Raw genomic sequence first — 13,409 nt, 5'->3', positions numbered from 1 at the left:
AAATAGGCAGGAGAGAATGGTGGCGTGAGGTACAATACGTGTACACTGCAGAGGGCCTATTGGCCCATCTGATGCAGCAACCACACACAGGCCCACACTTAGATAATTATAGCATAAAATAGTAAATATTTACAATGAATTAGTGAGACAAATGTGTTCCAAAGATCCTACTTAAATTGCCCTTTAATTGATCTATTAAAAATGGATCTAAGTTATATAGACCACTGCTAATGTTCAAATTACTTTCTTTTGTGATCTGTATCAAAGCAGATTCAATTATGTTTCTGTTATAGGTGATTTTACAATTCGTTATTGAAGAAGCCATCTCCCAATCATATATACAGGTTATATATAAGTATCTGAATGTATATACTTATATATACAGGTTATATATAAGTATCTGAATGTGTTGTTCATAACAAACCACTAAGTTGGTATGGTGTCAAAATAACAAGGAGTGGCCGCCACACACATATATACTAACAAAGATGGAGTGAGAAAAAAAATATTGGAGCTGAAGGATATAATTCAACTCAACGTCCCAGATATTGTCGCATTAACAGAGACGAAACTTGAAGAAAATATTTTAAATGAGGTTGTATTCCCAAGGGGGCTACTCAGTTTGGAGACGTGACAAGAACACTAGGAAGGGGGACGGAGTGGCTGTGCTGGTGAAAGAACACCTGAAGGTAAGTACAGGCACTACACCAGTCTCCGTGGTGTAGTGGTAAGACACTCGCCTGGCGTTCCGCGAGCACTATGTCATGGGTTCGTATCCTGGCCGGGGAGGATTTACTGGGCGCAAATCCTTAACTGTAGCCTCTGTTTAACGCAACAGTAAAATGTGTACTTGGATGAAAAAACGATTCTTCGCGGCGGGAGTCGTATTCCAGGGACCTGCCCGAAACGCTACGCGTACTATTGGCTGTACAAGAATGTAACAACTCTTGTATATATCTCAAAAAAAAAAAAATAATAAGTGAGCTAATAATTGAAAACCCTCGAGATATTGACATAATGGCATTCCCATTATGGAATCAGGATAAGCTGATCATTTTAAATGCCTACAGCCCACCAGCAAGCAACACATGGTCAAAGGAAGAACTGGATGACAAACGAGAGGGCCTCACAATGATCATGAGAGAGATTATGGTAAGAGCAGACAAAGATTAATCTTAATTGTTGGTACTGGAGGACTTCAACTTTAAGGCAAAAGACTGGGAGGCCTACGAGGCAAGAACGGAGGACACTTGGACAGGCAGATTTGTAAACCTCATTTTGGAGACATTCATGTATCAACACGTCAAGCAGGCCACAAGAATGAGGAAAGGGAATGTTCCTTCAATACTGGATCTAATATTCACCCGGAAAGAAGAGGTATTTGACATCCAGTACCTTCCTCCCTTGAGAAAGAGTGATCTTGTCCTGTTGGACATTAAATACGCTTTGTGATAATCTAGTATAGAATGGGGACATTGAAAGTTGTTAAACTCGATTTCAAGAGAGGACACTGGGAAACTTAGAAAAAATTTGCATGGATATAACTGGACAGACTTGTTGCTAGGCAAGGAAGTAAATAAGATGTATGCCAAATTTTGCAAAATATACAATGAAGGCACACAAACATTCATAAGATACTCATCCTGGAAACATTCTTGTATCAACATGTTAAGCAAGCTACGAGGATGAGGGAAGGGGACGTTCCCTCCATGCTAGAATTGAAATTTACCAGGAAGGAGGAAGAGATATTTGACATTCAGTACCTACCTCCCTTGGGTAAAAGTGACCATGTCTTTTTGGGAATAAAGTATGCAATGCGTTATAATCTGGAAGAAAATAAGGAGCTTGAAGCGGTTTGAGAATTGCTTTTAAATACATGGATGGAGAAATACTGTACTAAAGAAATTGTTCACGACTTTTGTTAGACCAAAGCTGGAATATGCAGCGGTTGTATGGTGCCTATATCTTAAGAAACACATCAACAAACTGGAAAAGGTGCTAAGACATGCCACTAAGTGGCTCCCAGAACTGAAGGACAAGAGTTACGAGGAAAGGTTAGAGGCATTAAATATGCACAGCTACGTATCATCCTTTGCAGATGACACAAAAATCAGCATGAAAATTACCTCTGCTGAAGATATTGAAAAACTACAAGCAGATATTAACAAAGTTTTCAACTGGGCAGCAGAAAATAACATGATGTTTAACAGCAATAAATTCCAGGTACTCAGATACAGTAAAAATGAGAACCCTAAACATAATACAGGGTACAAAATGCAATCAAATTTGCCCATAGTAGGAAAGCAACATGTAAAGGATTTGGGAATAACGATGTCTGACGACCTAAATTTTAGGGAGAATAACCAAGCAAATATTGCAGCAGCCAGAAAAATGATAGGATGGATTACGAGAACTTTCAAATCCAGGGATCCCATCACAATGGTTGTACTCTTCAAATCACTTGTGCTGTCCTATCTTGAGTGAGTGCTCAGTACTCACTTCCCCATTCAGATCAGGAGAGATTGCTGAAATAGAGAGAGTACAGAGAACATATACGGGATACATAAACGAGATAAAGCATCTAAATTATTGGGATCGTCTCAAAGCTCTCCAAATGTACTCGCTAGAAAGACGACGGGAGAGACATCAAATAATATACATGTGGAAAATACTGGAGGGGCCAGGTACCAAATCTACACAGTAAAATATCAACATACTAGAGTGAACGATATGGAAGAAAATGCAGAATAGAACCAGTAAAGAGCAGGGGTGCCATAGGCACAATTGGAGAGAACTGTATAAACATCAGAGGTCCACGGTTGTTCAACATCCTCCCAGAGGGCATAAGAAATATTGCCGGAACAACAGTGGACATCTTCAAGAGGAAACTAGATAGTTTTCTCCAAGGAGTGCCGGACCAACCGGGCTGTGGTGGGTATGTGGGCATGTGACCCGCTGCAAGCAACAGCCTAGTGGACCAAACTCCCACAAGACAAGCCTGACCTCGCGCTGGGCTTGGGGAGTAGAACTCCCAGAATCCCATCAAGCAGGTATCAAGTAGGTATGCAAAAACTAGAAGATAGAAGAAAAAGAGGCAATATGATCACTACGTTCAAAATAGTAACAGGAATCGATAAAATTGATAGGGTAGAATTCCCGAGACGCCGAACTTCAAGAACAAGAGGTCATAGATTTAAAATAACGAAATAGAGCTGCCGGAGAAATATAAGAAAATATACTTTTGTAAACAGGGTGGTAGACAGTTGGAACAAGTTAGGTGAGAAGGTGGTGGAAGCCAAAACCGTCAGTAATTTCGAAGCGTTATATGACACAGTGCTGGGAAGACAGGACACCACGAGCGTAGCTAACATCCTATAACTACACTTAGGTAATTACACACACCACGCGCCTCCAATGAGTGCCACACCAAACACCTCAAATGAGTGCCACATTACACGCCTCCAATGAGTGCCACACCACACGACCCCAATGAGTGTCACACCACATGCCTCCAATGAGTGCCACACCACATGCCTCCAATGAGTGACACACCACATGCCTCCGAGTGCCACACCACATGCCTCAAATGAGTGCCACACCACACGCCTCCAATGAGTGATACACCACATGCCTGCAATGAGTGCCACATTACATGCCTCCAATGAGTGCCACACCACACGTCCAATAAGTGCCACACCACATGCCTCCAATGAGTGCCACACCACATGCCTCCAATGAGTGCCACAACACACCTCCAATAAGTGCTACACCATACACCTCCAAAAAGTGCCACACCACACCTCCAATGAGTGCCACACCACACACCGAGTGCCACACCACACACCGAGTGCCACACCACACACCGAGTGCCACACCATACACCGAGTGCCAAAGCACACACCTCCAATGAGTGCCACTCCACATGCCTCCAATGAGTGCCACAGCACACACCTCCAATGAGTGCCTCACTACACACCTCCAATGAGTGCCACACCACATGCCTCCAATGAGTGCCACACCACAAGCCTCCAATGAGTGCCACACCACACGCCTCCAATGAGTGCCACACCACATGCCTCTGAGTGCCACACCACACACCTCCAATGAGTGCCACACCACAAGCCTCCAAGTGCCACACCACATGCCTCCAATGAGTGCCACACCACAAGCCTCCAATGAGTGCCACACCACAAGCCTCCAATTATTGCCACACCACAAGCCTCCAATTAGTGCTACACCACACACCTGCAATTAGTGCCACACCACACCTCACCTCCTCTGAGTGCAACATCACATGTGAGGGAAACCTTGTGAGGGAGAGATGTGAGGGAGAGATGTGAGGGACACCTTGTGAGGGAGAGATGTGAGGGACACCTTGTGAGGGAGAGATGTGAGGAATCATGTAAGGCAGTGTAAGAAAACACATGAGGGAGTGTGAGGGAGTATGAGGGAACATGTGAGGGAGTGTGTGAGGGAACATGTGACGAAACATGGAAGGGAACATGTGAGGGAACATGTGAAGGAACATGAGTGGGAACATGCAAGGGAACACGCGAGGGAACACGTGAGGGAACACATGAGGGAACACGCGAGGGAACACATGAGGGAACACACGAGGGAACACGTGAGGGAACACACGAGGGAACACATGAGGGAACACACAAGGGAACACACGAGGGAACACGTGAGAGAACACGCGAAGGAACACGTAAGGGAACACGTGAGGGAACACGCGAGGGAACACGCGAGGGAACACATGAGGAAACACGCGAGGGAACACGTGAGGGAACATGTGAGGGAACACGTGAGGGAACATGTGAGGGAACACACGAGGGAACATGTGAGGGAACACGCGAGGGAACATGTGAGGGAACATGTGAGGGAACACGTGAGGGAACATGTGAGGGAACACGTGAGGGAACATGTGAGGGAACACGTGAGGGAACATGTGAGGGAACACGTGAGGGAACATGTGAGGGAACATGTGAGGGAACACGTGAGGGAACACATGAGGGAACACGTGAGGGAACACGTGAGAGAACACGTGAGGGAACATGTGAGGGAACACGTGAGGGAACACGTGAGGGAACACGTGAGGGAACATGTTAGGGAACATGTGAGGGAACATGTGAGGGAACACGTGAGGGAACATGTGAGGGAACACGTGAGGGAACATGTGAGGGAACACGTGAGGGAACATGTGAGGGAACACCTGAGGGAACATGTGAGGGAACATGTGAGGGAACACGTAAGGGAACACATAAGGGAACATGTGAGGGAACATGTGAGGGAACACATGAGGGAACATGTGAGGGAACACGTGAGGGAACATGTGAGGGAACATGTGAGGGAACACGTGAGGGAACATGTGAGGGAACATGTGAGGGAACACCTGAGGGAACATGTGAGGGAACATGTGAGGGAACACGTAAGGGAACACATAAGGGAACATGTGAGGGAACATGTGAGGGAACACATGAGGGAACATGTGAGGGAACACGTGAGGGAACATGTGAGGGAACACGTGAGGGAACATGTGAGGGAACACGTGAGGGAACACGTGAGGGAACACGTGAGGGAACACGTGAGGGAACATGTGAGGGAACACGTGAGGGAACATGTGAGGGAACATGTGAGGGAACACTAAGGGAACATGTGAGGGAACATGTGAGGGAACATGTGAGGGAACACGTAAGGGAACATGTGAGGGAACACGTGAGGGAACATGTGAGGGAACATGTGAGGGAACATGTGAGGGAACATGTGAGGGAACATGTGAGGGAACGTGTGAGGGAAGATGTGAGGGAAGATGTGAGGGAACACGTGAGGGAACATGTGAGGGAACATGTGAGGGAACATGTGAGGGAACATGTGAGGGAACATGTGAGGGAACATGTGAGGGAACATGTGAGGGAACATGTGAGGGAACACATGAGGGAACATGTGAGGGAACACGTGAGGGAACATGTGAGGGAACATGTGAGGGAACACGTGAGGGAACACGTGAGGGAACATGTGAGGGAACATGTGAGGGAACACCTGAGGGAACATGTGAGGGAACATGTGAAGGAACACGTAAGGGAACACATAAGGGAACATGTGAGGGAACATGTGAGGGAACACATGAGGGAACATGTGAGGGAACACGTGAGGGAACATGTGAGGGAACACGTGAGGGAACATGTGAGGGAACACGTGAGGGAACACGTGAGGGAACACGTGAGGGAACACGTGAGGGAACACGTGAGGGAACATGTGAGGGAACATGTGAGGGAACACGTGAGGGAACATGTGAGGGAACATGTGAGGGAACATGTGAGGGAATATGAGAGGGAACACGTGAGGGAACATGTGAGGGAACACGTGAGGGAACACGTGAGGGAACATGTGAGGGGACATGTGAGGGAACATGTGAGGGAACATGTGAGGGAACATGTGAGGGAACATGTGAGGGAACGTGTGAGGGAAGATGTGAGGGAAGATGTGAGGGAACACGTGAGGGAATATGTGAGGGAACATGTGAGGGAACATGTGAGGGAACATGTGAGGGAATATGTGAGGGAACATGTGAGGGAACATGTGAGGGAACACGTGAGGGAACATGTGAGGGAACACTAAGGGAACACTAAGGGAACATGTGAGGGAACATGTGAGGGAACACTAAGGGAACATGTGAGGGAACATGTGAGGGAACACGTAAGGGAACATGTGAGGGAACACGTGAGGGAACATGTGAGGGAACATGTGAGGGAACACGTGAGGGAACATGTGAGGGAACATGTGAGGGAACACTAAGGAAACATGTGAGGGAACATGTGAGGGAACATGTGAGGGAACATGTGAGGGAACACGTTAGGGAACATGTGAGGGAACACGTGAGGGAACATGTGAGGGAACATGTGAGGGAACATGTGAGGGAACACGTAAGGGAACATGTGAGGGAACACGTGAGGGAACATGTGAGGGAACACGTGAGGGAACATGTGAGGGAACATGTGAGGGAACACTAAGGGAACATGTGAGGGAACATGTTAGGGAACATGTGAGGGAACATGTGAGGGAACACGTAAGGGAACATGTGAGGGAACACGTGAGGGAACATGTGAGGGAACATGTGAGGGAACATGTGAGGGAACATGTGAGGGAACACGTAAGGGAACATGTGAGGGAACACGTGAGGGAACATGTGAGGGAACACGTAAGGGAACATGTGAGGGAACACGTGAGGGAACATGTGAGGGAACGTGAGGGAACATGTGAGGGAACATGTGAGGGAACACTAAGGGAACATGTGAGGGAACATGTGAGGGAACACTAAGGGAACATGTGAGGGAACATATGAGGGAACATGTGAGGGAACATGTGAGGGAACACGTAAGGGAACATGTGAGGGAACACGTGAGGGAACATGTGAGGGAACATGTGAGGGAACATGTGAGGGAACATGTGAGGGAACGTGAGGGAACATGTGAGGGAACACATGAGGGAGAGCAGACGACGCCTCCACCACAAGAGAGAGCCAGGGAGAGTGAGTGAAAGACAGAGAGAGCAAGTGAGAGCCAGGGAGAGCAAGTGAGAGCCAGGGAGAGCCAGGGAGAGCAAGTGAGAGCCAGGGAGAGCAAGTGAGAGCCAGGGAGAGCAAGTGAGAGCCAGGGAGAGCAAGTGAGAGCCAGGGAGAGCAAGTGAGAGCCAGGGAAAGCAAATGAGAGCCAGGGAGAGCAAATGAGAGCCAGTGAGAGCAAATGAGAGCCAGGGAGAGCAAGTGAGAGCCAGGAAGAGCAAATGAGAGCCAGGGAGAGCAAATGAGAGCCAGGGAGAGCAAGTGAGAGCCAGAGAGAGCAGACGACGCCTCCACCACACGCGAGTGAGCCAGGGAAAGCGAGTGAGAGCCAGGGAGAGCGAGTGAGAGCCAGGGAGAGCGAGTGAGAGCCAGGGAGAGCAGGCGACGCCTCCACCACACGCGAGAGCCAGAGAGAGCCAAGGAGAGTCAGGGAGAGCCAGAGAGAGCCAGGGAGAGCCAAGGAGACCCAAGGAGAGCCAGGGAGAGCCAAGGAGACCCAAGGAGAGCCAGGGAGGGCCAGGGAGAGCCAGGGAGGGAGAGCGAGGAAGTGAGAGCCAGGGAGAGCGAGTGAGAGCCAGGGAGAGCCAGAGAGAGCGAGCGAGAGCCAGGGAGAGCCAGAGAGCCAGGGAGAGCCAGAGAGAGCCAGGGAGAGCCAGAGAGAGGGAGATAAAGCCAGGGAGAGCCAGTGAGAGGGAGAGCCAGGGAGAGCCAGTGAGAGGGAGAGCCAGGGAGAGCCAGTGGGAGGGAGAGCCAGGGAGAGCCAGTGAGAGGGAGAGCCAGGGAGAGCCAGTGAGAGGGAGAGCCAGGGAGAGGGAGCTAGAGCCAGGGAGAGCGAGTGAGTCAGGGAGAGCTGACGACGCCTCCACCACATGTGAGGGAGTCAGGGAGAGCAGACGACGCCTCCACCACACGTGAGGGAGCCAGGGAGAGCGAGTGAGAGCCAGGGAGAGCCAGAGAGAGCGAGTGAGAGCCAGGGAGAGCCAGAGAGAGCGAGTGAGAGCCAGAGAGGGAGATAGAGCCAGGGAGAGCCAGGGAGAGCCAAGGAGAGCCAGTGAGAGGGAGAGCCAGGGAGATAGAGCCAGGGAGAGCGAGTGAGTCAGGGAGAGCTGACGACGTCTTCACCACACGTGAGGGAGTCAGGGAGAGCAGACGACGCCTCCACCTCACGTGAGGGAGCCAGGGAGAGCGAGGGAGAGCAGACGACGCCTCCACCACACGTGAGGGAGCCAGGGAGAGCAGACGACGCCTCCACCACACGTGAGGGAGCCAGGGAGAGCGAGTGAGTCAGGGAGAGCAGACGACGCCTCCACCACACGTGAGGGAGCCAGGGAGAGCGAGTGAGAGCGAGGGAGAGCAGACGACGCCTCCACCACACGTGAGGGAGCCAGGGAGAGCGAGTGAGAGCGAGTGAGGGAGAGCAGACGACGCCTCCACCACACGTGAGGGAGCCAGGGAGAGCGAGTGAGAGCGAGGGAGAGCAGACGACGCCTCCACCACACGTGAGGGAGCCAGGGAGAGCAGACGACGCCTCCACCACACGTGAGGGAGCCAGGGAGAGCAGACGACGCCTCCACCACACGTGAGGGAGCCAGGGAGAGCGAGTGAGAGCGAGTGAGGGAGAGCAGACGACGCCTCCACCACACGTGAGGGAGCCAGGGAGAGCAGACGACGCCTCCACCACACGTGAGGGAGCCAGGGAGAGCAGACGACGCCTCCACCACACGTGAGGGAGCCAGGGAGAGCGAGTGAGAGTGAGGGAGAGCAGACGACGCCTCCACCACACGTGAGGGAGCCAGGGAGAGCGAGTGAGAGTGAGGGAGAGCAGACGACGCCTCCACCACACGTGAGGGAGCCAGGGAGAGCGAGTGAGAGTGAGGGAGAGCAGACGACGCCTCCACCACACGTGAGGGAGCCAGGGAGAGCGAGTGAGAGTGAGGGAGAGCAGACGACGCCTCCACCACACGTGAGGGAGCCAGGGAGAGCGAGTGAGAGTGAGGGAGAGCAGACGACGCCTCCACCACACGTGAGGGAGCCAGGGAGAGCGAGTGAGAGTGAGGGAGAGCAGACGACGCCTCCACCACACGTGAGGGAGCCAGGGAGAGCGAGTGAGAGTGAGGGAGAGCAGACGACGCCTCCACCACACGTGAGGGAGCCAGGGAGAGCGAGTGAGAGTGAGGGAGAGCAGACGACGCCTCCACCACACGTGAGGGAGCCAGGGAGAGCGAGTGAGAGTGAGGGAGAGCAGACGACGCCTCCACCACAGAAAACGGAGCCCTACACACCTGGACCAGAGTCATATCCGCCTCACACGCCCTCATCACAACCGGATGTTGGTGTTAGTGGGCCACGGGGCCACACCTGGCCACTGGCCACACCTGGCACTGTCCTCGGGGTGGCACTGGCCCTCACACCTGCCTCACACCCGCCTCACAGCCCCAGCGGCCCGGGAAGGGCGCCACCACCAGCCACAGCGGCGACACCCCTTCACAGCGTGTTTTACCGCGCCAGGACGCACTTGACGGTGCCTGCGAGGCACTCAGGAGGTGCCCGAGACCTTCATGGTGGGCCAGGACGGTGTGTAGCCTTACCTATCACTTCTCTGAGATCGTAGTCCTCCTTGGTGTTAGGCCAAGGCTTCTCTTCGGCCATTTTGGACTCGCCAGAAATGCTGCCTCGGTGTGGCCGTGGCAGCTGCTGCAGCGCCGCCGGCAGCTCCAATGACGCCGATTTTTTCCGGTAGGTTCCTGGCGACCCCGGGGGCATGAGGCCGGGCGTTATCTTCCTGCAAGGGTAAAGAAGCGGCGTCAATTTTGGCTGCGCAAATCGGGCTTAAATAAAGTTGTTTTGGTGTGTTGTTCTCTGTATCGGGGCCTGGGTGAGGCGACCCCGCTTACGTGGCTGCTGTACACGAGTCTCGGGTACAGTAACACACTTGTATCAGACTGTAATGGTTCCCTGGCACTCATGGGCACTCCAGCACGCACTAACTCGTTACAACGGTGACCTGTGGTGTGTGTTTGAGGGGCGGGTCGTAATAACGGGTGTGGTAAAGTTTAAGGTCAAGTTTGGCTGTGTACACTGAATAAAGCCTTATTTAGGTCAGTATAGGGCGGGGTGAGGAGGAGCTGAGCCCAGCACGAGGCACAGGCACTGGTCAGCGTGCCACGGGGGCCACTAGGGCCCGCTGGGTCCATGCCGTGCCCTCGGGGCCCAGGGGGGGGGGGCGGCGCGGGTCCCAGCTAGCCACTTTCCTACCACACTGGCTGGCCACTATGGCCCACAACTCCCCTATTGGGCTTATATAGTTTTTGTGTGCGTCTTTACCGGTTATTATAATGTGCAGACAACACGGGGAGGGACGCTGGGCCTGGCCACCGGCGCCTCCGCTCTGACACCACGATTTCACAATTTCGTCAGCGCATGTGAGATGACTCCCGGGGGGGGGAGCCCCCTATAAGCAGGGATAGGGGGAAACCCCCCACCAGGTGGGGGAGGGGAACCCCCAACCAGCAGGGGTAAACCATTAACCCCCCCTCATGCCTCCACAGTAGGGGGGACCCCCCCCACCAGCAAGGGTAAACCATTAACCCCCCATTAATGCCTCCAAGCTCTTCCACACATATATGTAAAAAAATATGCTACACCATATACATGCATGCATACATTATACTGTATATACATATGCATATATATATATATATATATATATATATATATATATATATATATATATATATATATATATATATATATATATATATATATGTCGTACCTAGTAGCCAGAACTCACTTCTCAGCCTACTATTCAAGGCCCGATTTGCCTAATAAGCCAAGTTTTCCTGAATTAATATATTTACTATAATTTTTTTCTTATGAAATGATAAAGCAACCCTTTTCTCTATGTATGAGGTCAATTTTTTTTTATTGGAGTTAAAATTAACGTAGATATATGACCGAACCTAACCAACCCTACCTAACCTAACCTAACCTATATTTATAGGTAAGGTTAGGTTAGGTAGCCAAAAAAAGCTAGGTTAGGTTAGGTTAGGTAGGTTAGGTAGACGAAAAAACATTAATTCATGAAAACTTGGCTTATTAGGCAAATCGGGCCTTGAATAGTAGGCTGAGAAGTGCGTTCTGGCTATTAGGTACGACATATATATATATATATATATATATATATATATATATATATATATATATATATATATATATATATATATATATATATATATATATATATATATGCCTACATTATATATACCTATGCATACATTTAATATATACATATGCATTAGCGTTTTGGGCAAGGTGTGGAAAAAAACAGACTAAAACACTAATACTAATTGAGATTAAAGTCTAAATTGTGTTGAAAAAGGAATAAAAAATGGGGAACATGGCGGAAATCATCAATTATACAAGTTGGTCAACAAACAGTATTGTTTAAAATAGCAAGACGTGGGTTGGCATTTAGGGTTAAGGTAGGTTACATGGAGTGAATTAGGTAGTACTTAGTGCTACTCTTAAACTGGTTGAGAGAGGTACAGTCTTTAACATGATTGGGAAGGTCATTCCACATTCTGAGTCCCTTGAGTTGTAGAGCATTTCTAGTTTGGTTAAGTCGCACTCTTGGAATATCAAATAGGTATTTGTTTCTGGTGTGGTGCTCATGGGATCTGTTACAACCTTCTAGGAAGCTTCTAAGGTCAGGATTGGCATTATAGTTCAGAGTTTTAAATATATAGAGTACACTTGAGAGGATGTGCAGTGACTTAATATCTAACATATTCAAAGATTTAAGGGTACCGAGTGATGTCTGGAGCCAGAGTTAGATATTGTTCTAATATCATATTTGTGTTGAGTAATTAGAAGACGTAAATGATTTTGTGTAGCACAAGTACCCCAAGCACAAATATCATAATTTAGGTAAGGATAGATGAGAGAGTAATAGTCACTAGGGCAGGGCGAGGTACATAATATCTGATCTTAGAAAGAATAGATTTGCCCAAAATGCTATGCGTATTAGTGGCTTTAGGTATTGTATGTACTAGTTCTATCTATAAATTCAACATTATGTTTGTAACTCTTCATCTATGTATTTTTACCTGAATAAAAATTTGAATTTGAATTGAATTGAAAATACCAACAGCTTTGGAAACTTTTTTTGCTATATTTAGAACTAGCTGTACCCGGCCACGCGTTGCTGTGGCTCAACAACGCCTGTGCGTTGTTGAGCCTCAGCAACCTTCCCCTGTCTGCCAGTCCTCCCCACCATTCCCCACTCCTTCGTTCAATGCTTTCCCAAATGATCTGATGTTCCCATCAGAATATTGTGAACATCAAATGATCTGATGTTCCCATCAGAATATTGTGAACATCAAATGATCTGATGTTCCCATCAGAATATTGGGAACATCAAATGATCTGATGTTCCCATCAGAATATTGGGAACATCAAATGATCTGATGTTCCCATCAGAATATTGGGAACATCAAATGATCTGATGTTCCCATCATTGAAATATAAGAAAAACAGCAAAAAAAAAATGAAAACTAATAAAAAAAAATAAACTATACTCACAAAATGAACGGTATGGTAAACAACACAGCTGAATTCCAACACAATGTCACACAAAATAATTAAATCAAAATGAAAATAAATCGAAATCTATGAAAATTCAATTTATCAATGAAATCGGAAACATTGAAATGGAATTGTAGCATATTTAGTACAGCATGTGTTGCTATTACATGCAAAAGATGGCGCTGTTTTTCAAAAACAACATGTCTGCCTGTCACAGGTGTGGCATATATATAGTAGGTATATAAAAACATGCGAGTATTTGAAT

The 13,409-nt window shown here is 48.8% G+C and overlaps 1 protein-coding gene across 7 annotated transcripts in view; it reads right to left on the bottom strand.

Annotated features, from left to right (window-relative positions):
• The window catches only part of LOC123764814 (oxidative stress responsive kinase frayed), a 257,836-nt gene that overhangs the window by 174,203 nt on the left and 70,224 nt on the right, over window positions 1-13,409 (bottom strand). For 5 of the 7 annotated variants that reach the window (XM_069302652.1, XM_069302650.1, XM_069302651.1 and 2 more), the window contains one exon: window positions 10,150-10,343. In XM_069302652.1, the coding sequence (XP_069158753.1) occupies window positions 10,150-10,343 (194 nt within the window). Of the gene's footprint in view, window positions 1-10,149; window positions 10,344-10,885; window positions 10,971-13,409 lie in introns of those variants that run through there. The other 2 variants (XM_045752991.2, XM_069302656.1) reach the window with 1 other exon arrangement.

The sequence above is a fragment of the Procambarus clarkii genome, chromosome 48 (genome assembly GCF_040958095.1).
Source record: "Procambarus clarkii isolate CNS0578487 chromosome 48, FALCON_Pclarkii_2.0, whole genome shotgun sequence".
Lineage (NCBI taxonomy): Eukaryota > Metazoa > Arthropoda > Malacostraca > Decapoda > Cambaridae > Procambarus > Procambarus clarkii.
The sequence above is the reverse complement of the archived record's forward strand: the minus strand, read 5'-3'. Positions and strand labels throughout refer to the sequence as shown.